The following is a 14,345-nucleotide window of genomic DNA, read 5'->3' on the forward strand; positions in this document are numbered from 1 at the left end:
TTTAAAAAAAAAAAAAAAAAAAAAAAAAGGTCCTGTCCATTTATCACCACTTTAGTGGTTATATTGTAAAGAACAAATTCAAAATGTAGCTTTTTTTTTTTTTAATATAAAGGCCAAAGACCGAATTTATCTCAATGTGTTTATTTGCAAGATATTTTCTTTAAAGGAATGCGTTTCCCCCCAGATCAGGCACCACCTGAACTGATCACCACATCAGCTTTTCTTTGGCTAATCAGACACAAGGTATGCCACCACTCTTGCCAGAGCAATTGGGGGGGTTAGGTGCCTTGCTCAAGGGCACTTCAGCCAGTCCTGCTGGTCCAGGGAATTGAACCAGCAACCTTTTGGTCCCAAAGCTGCTTCTCTAACCATTAGACCATGGCTTTCCCTACTAAACGAATGTAATGGCTTGATTACACCACCCAAAGCTGAGACTCAAGCAGCAGGCAGTTTCTTAAGGTCATTAAGGGGTACACATTGATGTTAAAACTGGGTGCCTTTTCTCACAATACTTAGATTTCCACCCAGTCCCTTTCTTCAGTGGACTTGCTAAGAAAAGCTGTCCGCATATTGTGGCAAAGCTTTGCGATTAGGCTAAAGCCTGTATGTACGAGGGGCTGTCTTGTAACATATCGGCTGACCGGATAATCTTTAGGATTTGGAATAAACACATTTGCTTCCATTCTACAGCTGTACACTCACCCAGCCGGATAGGCAACAGTCCCGGAGCAAGGATCACACGTTAGTCCACTGCTTCCTGAAGTCGTGATACCAAGTACTCTCTCCAGAGTCAACTGGAACAACAGGAAGATGAAATGAAAGGACCGTCAGGGTCAAAACAGCATGGAAGGACATCGATATTTCACTATCTATGAAGACATTTTCACATACGGTGCAGAAAGACTTATTAAATGTTTTTTTACCCATTAAAAACATTCGGAAATCAAATCAAACGTAAGTGGCATTTAACAAATAGCATTAAATCACACTCAGTCTGGGTTAATATTTACAGTGATCACTTAATCTCAAATGCTCACTCAACCATAGAAGCAAATAAACAAGGTGATGAACAGTGGTAGACTTTAGGGAAGAGAAAACACCACTATTTTTTATATTTATTTCAGACAGGCGGCACGGTGGTGTAGTGGTTAGCGCTGTTGCCTCACAACAAGAAGGTCCAGGTTTGAGCCCCGTGGCCGGCGAGGGCCTTTCTGTGCGGAGTTTGCATGTTCTCCCCGTGTCCGCGTGGGTTTCCTCCGGGTGCTCCGGTTTCCCCCACAGTCCAAAGACATGCAGGTTAGGTTAACTGGTGACTCTAAATTGAGCGTAGGTGTGAATGCGAGTGTGAATGGTTGTCTGTGTCTATGTGTCAGCCCTGTGATGACCTGGCGACTTGTCCAGGGTGTACCCCGCCTTTCGCCCGTAGTCAGCTGGGATAGGCTCCAGCTTGCCTGCGACCCTGTAGAAGGATAAAGCGGCTACAGATAATGAGATGAGATTATTCAGACATCCACAACCGTGAACACTACTTCTAACCTGCTGTATACAAGACCAGCCAAAAGTCTGGACACACTCATAGGTTTTTCTGTAGAACAATACTGAAGACATCAGAACTCTGAAATAACATATGGAACATGTATGGAATTGTGTAGTTTATATAAATTTAAAAAAAAAAAAGTAAATAAACCCACACTGTGTAGCCACTGTTCCACAACTGTCGTTATCCATATTATCTCAAGAACCGCTCAAGTAAACAGAAATGACCTCAATCATTACTTTAAGATATGAACTCATTTAATAAAAACATTGAATTAGGAGGTGTTTTAAACTGTTGACTGGTACTGTATGTATATGCTCAGATATCATTGGATCTTTTTTTTTTGCTTTTCAATTGACACCAAGTAGTGAACTGCATTACTCTTGACTAATTGATTTAAAAAAAAAAAAAACCTAAGTAATGAAAGCATCTATCAGCAGCCAGCAATCAATCAATGCCATTGATCAAACACTCAGTAAGTATTTACTTAGTAACGTACTGTTACGTGGTTTTAGAGACACCTGAATACATTTATATAGCTATCTTCTAGGCCATGCATGTTTCTCACAGACAGCGTAAAGACAAACAGACCTTATCAGTCCCAATGACATTCAGTGTGGACACACATTACACCATCTCTCCCTCTCTCGCACACACACTGTTTCACTATCCTTATGAGGCCCTTCCATTGACAATGTAATGTAAATACAGTTAACGCTGTGCCTGGATCTAAACATAACTTTAACCTCAGTAATGAAAAGGAAAATTTTGGGCTTTTCATTAAAAAAAAAAAAAAAAACACCCACCAGCAATTTCCTGGGGGGGGAATCCAAATGTCCCCACACTGTCAAAATTGTCAGATTGTACAATCCTTGTGGGGACATTTGGTCCTCAGCAGGATCTCATCTGACACACAGACAACCATTCACACTCACATTCACACCTATGGTCAATTTAGAGTCACCAGTTAACCTAACCTCAGGCTTTTAGATAGAGGGGCGTCTGGGCGTCTTTTCGACGCCCTGTACTGAAAAAAACAAGAAATTGGACGCCCTACTTTTTAGTACGACGCCCTAAAGACGCCCTAATATTTCCGCCCGTGTTATGTCCGGTAACTTAGCTGAATATGTTAAAAAATCGCCGAGTCTGAGCTTTCCGAGGATCTACAAGCTTTGTTGACACCGCCATTTTGGAAATTTCAGAAGTCTCGCTTTGACAGCTGTCTTTCCCGAAGACGCCCAGGGTTACCATAGCAACAGCACGAGCCCAGAGTACAAAATATAGGCACCCGCCGCAGAGCTACAGAAACGCGCGTTTCTATGGCTGCACTAATTTCAAAGTTGTGAGAGCCCTCGTTATAAATAAATGGGTTATTAAATAAATTTGGTGTACAAAGCACTTGTAATATGCGTTCCCAGAGCAGAGGGGGAAAAGATGTATGCCTAGGAGACACTGGCATAAATATCCAGACAATATAGCCGTAGACTATATTGCCGCAGCTAAATGTGGAATGTAGTCTATAGAAAACCGGCCTTACCTGACATGTTATTTATCCCGAATAAATCCTTTTAACAGTAAATAACACATTTTCATGCAGATTTTCCCAACATTACAGGCTACGTAGTGGAGAGTGTGGTAGTCGAGCCGGCGGGTAGTATTTCTAGTAGGCTAAACAATAATCAAATACGACACGTTCTAAAGGATGCTGGGATTCCAAAGAACGCACGTGAAAAGGACGAACACGTGGGATATTTGGTAAGGAAGATAGAAGATAGATTTTTCTGAGTTTTTTGGGCATGACAGGAAGAAAATGAAGAAAAGAGGAAGGCAAACAACGATTTCCAACTTCTTTCAGAAGAGAACTCATGTAAGTTTTTTTTTTTCTTCTGTAACTGTTGATAGGCTTGGAATGTCAAAAAACTATCACAATCCCATAACTAGACAGCCAGGTTTCTTGCATGAATAAATAGGGATGACCGGGGTTGGTTGTCACAAGTTATGGTTGTCACATTCGTCATATCTCAGCCACCATAGGGCGCTGCTCAATTCCACCAAGATAGAAATGTTTAGAATTAGTACTGGGGTCATTCTACCTGAAAAGTTATTGTGTGTTGCATGCATTTCAAAGGTGAGAACAATTTGAAGGTTTTTCATACCTAAATGTAAATTTTTAGTACCTTGGTTTTTACCTTCTAGCTTTGTAATTAATGGGTTTCTATTGAAAAAACGAATACCATTATAATGTTTGAAGACTTAGCCATATTTCCTGTGTGTTTTTTTCTTTGTTATACTAAATCTTTGGACGCTAGCGGCTTTGAAAGCAAAACTGGTCAGCCGGGGTTGGTTGTCACACTGTGTTCGGGGTTGGTTGTCACATGTAATGCAATTGCAATAGGTGCACTACTGACTGAGACAAACACAGCTACAACAAGCTTTATTTATGTAGTATTCTGCAATCAGAAAGCTTTATAGCTAATTTGTCATGCTTAATATGCAACTCCAGCTCAAAAAATAGCATTTGAGAGCATTAGAAATTTCAAAATTTTCCGGGGGAGTACCCCCGGAACCCCCTAAAACACTCGTGCCAGCGGCGCTCAACGCGCCGCTACACCTCGCCACATACAGTGACACCTGCAAAAAAGTTAGACTCCCTAAAAAAAAATGCTGCCTAAAAGCCTGCCTAACCTGCATGTCTTTGGACTGTGGGGGAAACCGGAGCACCCGGAGGAAACCCACGCGGACACGGGGAGAACATGCAAACTCCACACAGAAAGGCCCTCGCCGGCCACGGGGCTCGAACCCGGACCTTCTTGCTGTGAGGCGACAGTGCTAACCACTACACCTCTAAGGTTTCATATTGCTTCAAAAACCTTATATTTAACAATTATTCTACGAAGTCGTGTCATATATGAGCTGATGGCCAATGAGGCATGTAGTGCCAAGTTGGCTATAAGCCATGTACAATGGGATTGAGTGGAATACTTGTTTTATTTTAAAGAGCATTTTTAATTTTTTGCAAATTAAATAAATAAAAACCTTTAAACAAAACGTCCGACAAAATCATTTCCACTTAGAATGTAAACAAGCTGGCAAAAAAAAAAACAAAAAACAGAAGCAATTCGTGAAAAATGCTATAATTATTGAAAAATAATTTTAAAAAGATGCATGTTCTTACCATCAAATACTTTTATTCCATATTTTGTTGCTTTTTTGGGGGGGGGGGGGGGGGGGGGTTGCTTTCGAGCAGAGTTTTTATTTCATGCTCGGTTGGTTCAGCAACACGCTCCACCTTTTTTGTTTTTCTCATATACTCATGGTATATGAGCCGACTTGCTACTTTTCTACTTGGCTATCAGAGCACACGATCGCTCAGCTCATATTTACAGGTTAGCACGGTCGCTTCACAGCAAGAAGGTTCCAGGTTCGAACCCAGCAGCTGGCGGGGGCTTTTCTGTGTGGAGTTTGCATGTTCTCCCCGTGCCTGCATGGGTTTCGTCCAGGTGCTTCGGTTTCCCCCGCAGTCTAAAGACATGCAGTTAGGTTAACATGGGGCGGCCTTGGGCTGAAGTGCCCTTGAGCAAGGTACCTAACCCCTGACTGCTCCCCGGGCGCTCTAGTATGGCTGCCCACTGCTCTGGGTGTCTCAGATGGTTAAATGCAGAGGATGAATTTCACTGTGCTTGAAGTGTGCATGTGACAAATAAATGGCTTCTTCTTCTAAAAATAAAGGTTTCTTTCTTCTTCCACATTCATATCCAGTGAACGTGGATAGAATAGAAGAGGACTTGGCAAATTTTACCTAATTTACTTCAGTAATGAGGACAAATGCTAAAAAACAAATTATACTACTGTACTAATGGAGCATTGACCCAAAAAAAAAAATATATATATATATATATATAGAATGCCACCTGAGGCATGATTTCCATGATTGAGGTGCAATTTAGTCTTTATACATGTTAAAACTTAACTTTCATTACTTTTCAACATCAAATCTTAGAAAATGTGTATATAAGCTGGGTGCGATTTGCTGGGGGGGATGGGATCATCCCCCCTCTGGTTTTTATCTCTGCTGAAAAAAAAATCCTCGGGGACAACCCCGTCAATAAAACAAACAAACCAAAAAAAAAGTTGACATGACAGGCATGTTGTGACAGTTTTCTATGGTCTACATTGCACTCACTTTCAAAATGACCCGAAGTGGCAGCTTTGATGTTCACGAACGTCCCCAGCAAATAGATACATTGTAGATATCTTTGCGTTCTCATGGAACGCAAAGATATTGTTATTATCTACAATGTATCTGCAGGGATGCAAACAGCGCGCCTTTTGGCGGATGCCGCCTTTTTCACAGCCGATTTTTTTTTTTTTTTTTAGGGGGGGGCGTTGGAGTGTCTGATTATAATTTCAAAGTAAATTCTGTATTAAAATTACTAAATAAGCAAATCCGTTACAGTCCATGAAACAGGAAGTATAAGGATGAGAAAAAAACAGTTTAAATCGGAAAGCTGCGCACAATGTGAACTGCGCCATCAGAGCAAACTGTTCATTTAGTATTCATGTATTTTAGTGATTTTCGAGTCACTGTCCATTTAATCCAGAGGGAGAGAAACATCACAGCAACACGACAAGCAATGCGAACTTTGTTGTGTTAGTGTTCGTGTATTTAGTCAGAGAGATAGGAAGATGAATTTACTATCTCTGGTTTAGTGTTCGTTTTCATTTAGTGTTATTCATTTGATATCATCGGATGTTATTGAGCTGTTAGCCTATTGTTACCTTAATTTTGTGACCTTTCATGATTTAAAAAAAAAAAAAAAATCCCCCCTTCTGGTTTTTTGACAAATCGCACCCTGTATATAAACATTCAAAAAAAAAAAAAAGTACCAGCTCAGGAAACTATTTTTTTTTTCCAAGGTATTGTTGCTGACAGTGGGGTTGCCCTTTCAAAGTAACTGCCTCAAACAATATCACAAATCATTGAAAGTGAAGAAAAAAAAAAAAGAATTTACTTTTCTTCTTCCAATGATCGTCATGAAGTTTCGATGATGCAGCTTCCTGTTGAACGTGTGACTTGTGGAATAATCAGAGTGTTTATGTGACAGGGTTGAGTGAATGTTGTGGGAAACAAACGTGTGGCTCACGGAAAAGGATGTCTCAAGCATGAGATGTTAAACGCAAAGACATTAAAGCTGGACGGCCTTTCGATTTCATAAAATCGGTGAAATTTAGTTCCCTCTGAAATTGTCATCGTGATGCATGCTTATTTCTGCAATATCTCACAAAATATCAGGCCATTCTGTAGCTGGGAAGTTATTTAATTTAATTTGAGGGGATTAATGTGCATGAAATCGCTCGCTTCGCACAGTCAAGCAGACAGAGGAAGTCCGTGTGCGCATGCGCAGGTTTACCTTCTTTTGGGTTTTATGGCAGCTGGCATCCACAGTGTTGCATTACTGCCATCTACAGGTTTACCTTGACCGTGCACTGACAGTTCCATCATTCTGTCCCTAAACAAAAAGCTGATCACACCGAGGTGCTCGCTGACCGCTGATATTTATTAGTTTAGTCCTGCGTTTCCTTTCCTTTGCACCATAACGTCTTTTCTTCTCGCTTTCCATTACTGTAGTTGGTCTTTCACGTTTCATTCACATACTCGCATCCTCGATTTTTCTCTCCTGTTTCAAATTTGTATCCAACAATACCTTGCGCGAATGGGGAAAGCCCACCATGTCATGCATGACGTAGTATCTTGAATTGGGCCATGGTGAAGCAGGAAAAAAAAATAAAAATAGCAGAGAATTTAGGGTCACATGGCCTTAAATTCATTAATTGTTCTAGTTAAAAAAAAATTGGAAACGTGTTATTCAAATTCTGTAGCTTACATTCCACTAAAAAATAATTGGGCATTGGGGAAAATTATTTTTATGACCTACACTTGAAAAATCTGAAAGGCAGTTTAGCTTTAAGCTAAAAGAACTTCCAATAGTGCCCTGCGATAGATCAGCAACCTAAAGTAGATAAAGAAGCTAGCTAGCGAACTTAAATAATTTGAATGTTCGCTTCTTTTAAAAACATGGACATTTTCTCTCCTGTTTCAAATTTGTATCCAACAATACTTGCGTGAACGGGGAAAGCCCACCATGTCATAGTATCTTGAATTGGGTCATGGTGAAGCAGGGAAAAAAAAAAAAAAGAATTTCGGGCCACATGGCCTTAAATTCATTAGTTATTCTAGTTTTTTTTTTAAATAATAAAATTGGAAATGTGTTATTCAAATTCTATAGCTTTCATTCCACTAAACAAAAATAATTAGGCATTGGGGAAAATTATTTTTATGACCTACACTTAAAATATGAAAGGCAGTCTAGCTTTAAAGGAACAGTCCACCGTACTTCCATAATGAAATATGCTCTTATCTGAATTGAGACAAGCTGCTCCGTACCTCTCCGAGCTTTGCGCAACCTCCCAGTCAGTCAGACGCAGTCAGACGCGCTGTCACTCCTGTTAGCAATGTAGCTAGGCTCAGCATGGCCAATGGTATTTTTTGGGGCTGTAGTTAGATGCGACCAAACTCTTCCGCGTTTTTCCTGTTTGCATAGGTTTATATGACCAGTGACATGAAACAAGTTCAGTTACACAAATTGAAACGTGGAGATTTTCTATGCTATGGAAAGTCCGCACTATAAATGACAGGCGTACTAACACCTTCTGCGTGCTTCGGCAGCGCATTGATATCGTATCAATCAACGCGCTGCCGAAGCGCGCAGAAGGTGTTAGTACGCCTGTCATTTATAGTGCGGACTTTCCATAGCATAGAAAATCTCCACGTTTCAATTTGTGTAACTGAACTTGTTTCATGTCACTGGTCATATAAACCTATGTAAACAGGAAAAACGCGGAAGAGTTTGGTCGCATCTACAACCCCAATTCCAAAAAAGTTGGGACAAAGTACTAATTGTAAATAAAAACGGAATGCAATAATTTACAAATCTCAAAAACTGATATTGTATTCACAATAGAACATAGACAACATATCAAATGTCGAAAGTGAGACATTTTGAAATTTCATGCCAAATATTGGCTCATTTAAAATTTCATGACAGCAACACATCTCAAAAAAGTTGGGACAGGGGCAATAAGAGGCTGGAAAAGTTAAAGGTACAAAAAAGGAACAGCTGGAGGACCAAATTGCAACTCATTAGGTCAATTGGCAATAGGTCATTAACATTACTGGGTATAAAAAGAGCATCTTGGAGTGGCAGCAGCTCTCAGAAGTAAAGATGGGAAGAGGATCACCAATCCCCCTAATTCTGCGCTGACAAATAGTGGAGCAATATCAGAAAGGAGTTCGACAGTGTAAAATTGCAAAGAGTTTGAACATATCATCATCTACAGTGCATAATATCATCAAAAGATTCAGAGAATCTGGAAGAATCTCTGTGCGTAAGGGTCAAGGCCAGAAAACCATACTGGGTGCCCGTGATCTTCGGGCCCTTAGATGGCACTGCATCACATACAGGCATGCTTCTGTATTGGAAATCACAAAATGGGCTCAGGAATATTTCCAGAGAACATTATCTGTGAACACAATTCACCGTGCCATCCGCCGTTGCCAGCTAAAACTCTATAGTTCAAAGAAGAAGCCGTATCTAAACATGATCCAGAAGCGCAGACGTCTTCTCTGGGCCAAGGCTCATTTAAAATGGACTGTGGCAAAGTGGAAAACTGTTCTGTGGTCAGACAAATCAAAATTTGAAGTTCTTTATTGAAATCAGGGACGCCGCGTCATTTGGACTAAAGAGGAGAAGGACGACCCAAGTTGTTATCAGCGCTCAGTTCAGAAGCCTGCATCTCTGATGGTATGGGGTTGCATTAGTGCGTGTGGCATGGGCTGCTTACACATCTGGAAAGACACAATCAATGCTGAAAGGTATATCCAGGTTCTAGAGCAACATATGCTCCCATCCAGACGACGTCTCTTTCAGGGAAGACCTTGCATTTTCCAACATGACAATGCCAAACCACATACTGCATCAATTACAGCATCATGGCTGTGTAGAAGAAGGGTCCGGGTACTGAACTGGCCAGCCTGCAGTCCAGATCTTTCACCCATAGAAAACATTTGGCGCATCATAAAACGGAAGATACGACAAAAAAAGACCCAAGACAGTTGAGCAACTAGAATCCTACATTAGACAAGAATGGGTTAACATTCCTATCCCTAAACTTGAGCAACTTGTCTCCTCAGTCCCCAGACGTTTACAGACTGTTGTAAAGAGAAAAGGGGATGTCTCACAGTGGTAAACATGACCTTGTCCCAACTTTGAGATGTGTTGTCATGAAATTAAAAAAAAAAAAAAACCCAATTTTTCTCTTTAAATGATACATTTTCTCAGTTTAAACATTTGATGTGTCATCGATATTCTATTCTGAATAAAATATGGAACTTTGAAACTTCCACATCATTGCATTCCGTTTTTATTTATAATTTGTACTTTGTCCCAACTTTTTTGGAATCAGGGTTGTAACTACAGCCCCCAAAAATACCATTGGCCATGCTGAGCCTAGCTACATTGCTAACAGGAGTGACCGCGCGTCTGACTGCGTCTGACTGACTGGGAGGTCACGCAAAGCTCGGAGAGGTACGGAGCAGCTCGTCTCAATTCAGATAAGAGCATATTTCATTATGGAAGCACGGTGGACTGTTCCTTTAAGCTAAAGAATTTCCAACAGTGCCCTGCGATAGATCAGCAACCTAAAGTAGATAAAGAAGCTAGCTAGCGAACTTAAATAATTTGAACGTTCGCTTCTTTTAAAAGTATGGACATTTTTTTTTCTCTCCTGTTTCAAATTTGTATCCAACAATACCTTGCGCGAATGGGGAAAGCCCACCATGTCATAGTATCTTGAATTGGGTCATGGTGAAGCCGGAAAAAAAACAGAATTTAGGGCCACATGGCCTTAAATTCATTAATTGTTCTAGTTAAAAAAATAAAAAATAAAAAAAACACACAAAAACTGGAAACGTGTTATTCAAATTCTGTAGCTTTCATTCCACTAAACAAAAATAATTGGGCATCGGGGAAAATTATTTTTATGACCTACACTTAAAATGTGAAAGGCAGTCCAGCTTTAAGCTAAAGAATTTCCAACAGTGCTCTGTGATAGATGATCAGCAACCTAAAGTAGATAAAGAAGCTAGCTAGCGAACTTAATTAAATGACTTGAACACTCACTTCTTTTAAAAAGCATGGACATTTTCTCTCCTGTTTCAAATTTGTATCCAACAATAACTTGCACAAACAGGGAAAGCCCACCATGTCATAGTATCTTGAATTGAGTCATGGTGAAGCAGGAAAAAAAAAAAAAATAGCAGAGAATTTAGGGCCACATGGCCTTAAATTCATTAATTGTTCTAGTTAAAAAAAAATAAAATTGGAAACGTGTTATTCAAATTCTGTAGCCTTCATTCCATTAAACAAAAATAATTGGGCGTTGGGGAAAATTATTTTTATGACCTACACTTGAAAAATCTGAAAGGCAGTTTAGCTTTAAGCTAAAAGAACTTCCAACAGTGCCCTGCGATAGATCAGCAACCTAAAGTAGATAAAGAAGCTAGCTAGCAAACTTAAATAATTTGAACGTTCGCTTCTTTTAGAAAGCATGGACATTTTTTCTCTCCTGTTTCAAATTTGTATCCAACAATACCTTGCGTGAACGGGGAAAGCCCACCATGTCATAGTATCTTGAATTGGGTCACAGTGAAGCAGGAAAGAAAAAAAAAAACAAAACAAAAAAACAGAATTTAGGGCCACATGGCCTTAAATTCATTAATTGTTCTAGTTTAAAAAAAAATAAAATTGGAAACATGTTATTCAAATTCTGTAGCTTTCATTCCACTAAACAAAAATAATTGGGCGTCTGGGAAAATTAATTATGACCTACACTTGAAAAATCTGAAAGGCAGTCTAGCTTTAAGCTAAAGAACTTCCAACAGTGCCCTGCGATAAATCAGCAACCTGAAGTCGATAAAGAAGCTAGCTAGCGAACTTAATTAAATGACTTGAACGTTCACTTCTTTTAAGAAGCATGGACATTTTCTCTCCTGTTTCAAATTTGTATCCAACAATACCTTGCGTGAACGGGGAAAGCCCACCATGTCATAGTATTTTGAATTGGGTCATGGCGAAGCAGGAAAGAAAAAAAAAAAGAAAAAAAAAACAGAATTTAGGGCCACATGGCCTTAAATTCATTAATTGTTCTAGTTTTAAAAAAATAAAATTGGAAACATGTTATTCAAATTCTGTAGCTTTCATTCCACTAAACAAAAATAATTGGGCATCGGGGAAAATTATTTTTATGACCTACACTTGGAAAATCTGAAAGGCAGTTTAGCTTTAAGCTAAAAGAACTTCCAACAGTGCCCTGCGATAGATCAGCAACCTAAAGTAGATAAAGAAGCTAGCTAGCAAACTTAAATAATTTGAACGTTCGCTTCTTTTAGAAAGCATGGACATTTTTTCTCTCCTGTTTCAAATTTGTATCCAACAATACCTTGCGTGAACGGGGAAAGCCCACCATGTCATAGTATCTTGAATTGGGTCACAGTGAAGCAGGAAAGAAAAAAAAAAAAAAAAACAGAATTTAGGGCCACATGGCCTTAAATTCATTAATTGTTCTAGTTTAAAAAAAAATAAAATTGGAAACATGTTATTCAAATTCTGTAGCTTTCATTCCACTAAACAAAAATAATTGGGCGTCTGGGAAAATTAATTATGACCTACACTTGAAAAATCTGAAAGGCAGTCTAGCTTTAAGCTAAAGAACTTCCAACAGTGCCCTGCGATAAATCAGCAACCTGAAGTCGATAAAGAAGCTAGCTAGCGAACTTAATTAAATGACTTGAACGTTCACTTCTTTTAAGAAGCATGGACATTTTTCTCTCCTGTTTCAAATTTGTATCCAACAATACCTTGCACAAACAGGGAAAGCCCACCATGTCATAGTATCTTGAATTGGGTCATGGTGAAGCAGGGAAAAAAAAAAAAGCAGAGAATTTAGGGCCACATGGCCTTAAATTCATTAATTGTTCTAGTTTTTAAAGAAACTGAAACGTATTATTCAAATTCTGTAGCTTTCATTTCACTAAACAAAAATAATTGGGCATCGGGGAAAATTATTTTTATGACCTACACTTGGAAAATCTGAAAGGCAGTTTAGCTTTAAGCTAAAGAACTTCCAACAGTGCCCTGTGATAGATCAGCAACCTAAAGTAGATAAAGAAGCTAGCTAGCGAACTTAATTAAATGACTTGAACGTTCACTTCTTTTAAGAAGCATGGACATTTTCTCTCTCCTGTTTCAAATTCGTATCCAACAATACCTTGCACAAACAGGGAAAGCCCACCATGTCATAGTATCTTGAATTGGGTCATGGTGAAGCAGGGAAAAAAAAAAAAGAGAATTTTGGGCCACATGGCCTTAAATTCATTAATTGTTCTAGTTAAAAAAAATAAAATTGGAAACGTGTTATTCAAATTTTGTAGCTTTCATTCCATTAAACAAAAATAATTGGGCGTCGGGGAAAATTATTTTTATGACCTACACTTGAAAAATCTGAAAGGCAGTCTAGCTTTAATGCAAAAAAAAAAAACTCTGAAAAGTAATTTAATGATTATATTTCAAGGTGGGCTGGGACAGGGACAAATGTTGTTGTGAAGGACACTGCTCATGTTTAAGATGTTACATCTGTAAATATGAATGTAATGGCAGGGAAAAACAAACAAACAAACATCCACTGCTGTTAAAATGATCATGTTCATGAACTCAATGAAGGAATTAAAACAAGTAAATAAACAAAGTCTGGGTTTCATGATCATGTGTCTGCATTCCTTTGCCATCATGACTGACTCCTTCAGCTTTTCATTAACCAGTAATGAGCCCCATTATGTGTTATTTCTCTTTAAACGAACATAATGTGAATAAATATTACCTTGTTAGTCAGGTTTGCTTTGTCCACCCGCCGGCTCCTCTTCAGCTTTATAGATGGCGAGCGCAGGAGATTTTTAATTCTGTTTTTAATTGTTAACCCCTCCATGAGCTCCTCATAAAAAACAAACAAATAAATAAATAATAATAAAAATAAAAAAACCCTCACACAATATCAGCTCACCGTGTTTACACCTGATTGCATATAACTTTCTCAACGCCAAATAAACAAGAGCATATGTTAAAAAATAATATATATATATATATATTAGTAACTTTCAGGAAAGTTCTAAGAGCATCCAATAAAGAGCTCTCAGTCGCGCGTGCTGATTGGCTGAGGTGTGACCAGGTGACCAGCTGTAGAGTTTTGATCTAATCTTCTCACCTGGGCTGTACCATGACCTCCTGGAGGAGGGGGGGAAGGGTTGGACGAATCTGATTGGGCTTCTCTGACGTTTAGCATACAATAAGGTTGGTCATGCTGAAGCTAGTGCTGTAATAACAAGATTAGGATTAAATGGTTTAAAAAAAAAAAAGAAGAAGTAAACGATACAAATGACCCCCTGTCAGAGTTACTAAATGGTTCTGCCGCAAATTTTTTGGAGTAGAACCAAAAATTTTTGGGTCCAAGGCTTCAACTATACATCCATCATCTGTAGCCGCTTATCCTGTACAGGGTCGCAGGCACGCTGGAGCGTATCCCAGCTGACTATGGGCGAGACACTCTGGACAAGTCGCCAGGTCATCACAGGGCTGACACATAGGTGGTGTTTACATTAGACCGTATCCGTCTCGTTTTCGTCGCGGATGCACTGTCC

At 39.2% G+C, this 14,345-nt stretch overlaps 1 protein-coding gene across 1 annotated transcript in view; it reads right to left on the minus strand.

Annotated features, from left to right (window-relative positions):
* LOC132883773 (mitogen-activated protein kinase-binding protein 1-like) overlaps positions 1-13,966 on the minus strand; it is a 61,452-nt gene extending 47,486 nt beyond the window's left edge. Inside the window, exons 1-3 of the mRNA XM_060917771.1 lie at positions 13,913-13,966; positions 13,532-13,639; positions 703-794 (exon numbers count right to left, since the gene is read on the minus strand). Coding sequence (XP_060773754.1) covers positions 703-794; positions 13,532-13,636 — 197 coding nt within the window. The 5' untranslated portion in view covers positions 13,637-13,639; positions 13,913-13,966. The remainder of the gene's footprint in view (positions 1-702; positions 795-13,531; positions 13,640-13,912) is intronic.
* Between the last annotated feature and the right edge of the window lie 379 nt (positions 13,967-14,345).

This window comes from Neoarius graeffei, chromosome 3, assembly GCF_027579695.1.
Source record: "Neoarius graeffei isolate fNeoGra1 chromosome 3, fNeoGra1.pri, whole genome shotgun sequence".
NCBI lineage: Eukaryota > Metazoa > Chordata > Actinopteri > Siluriformes > Ariidae > Neoarius > Neoarius graeffei.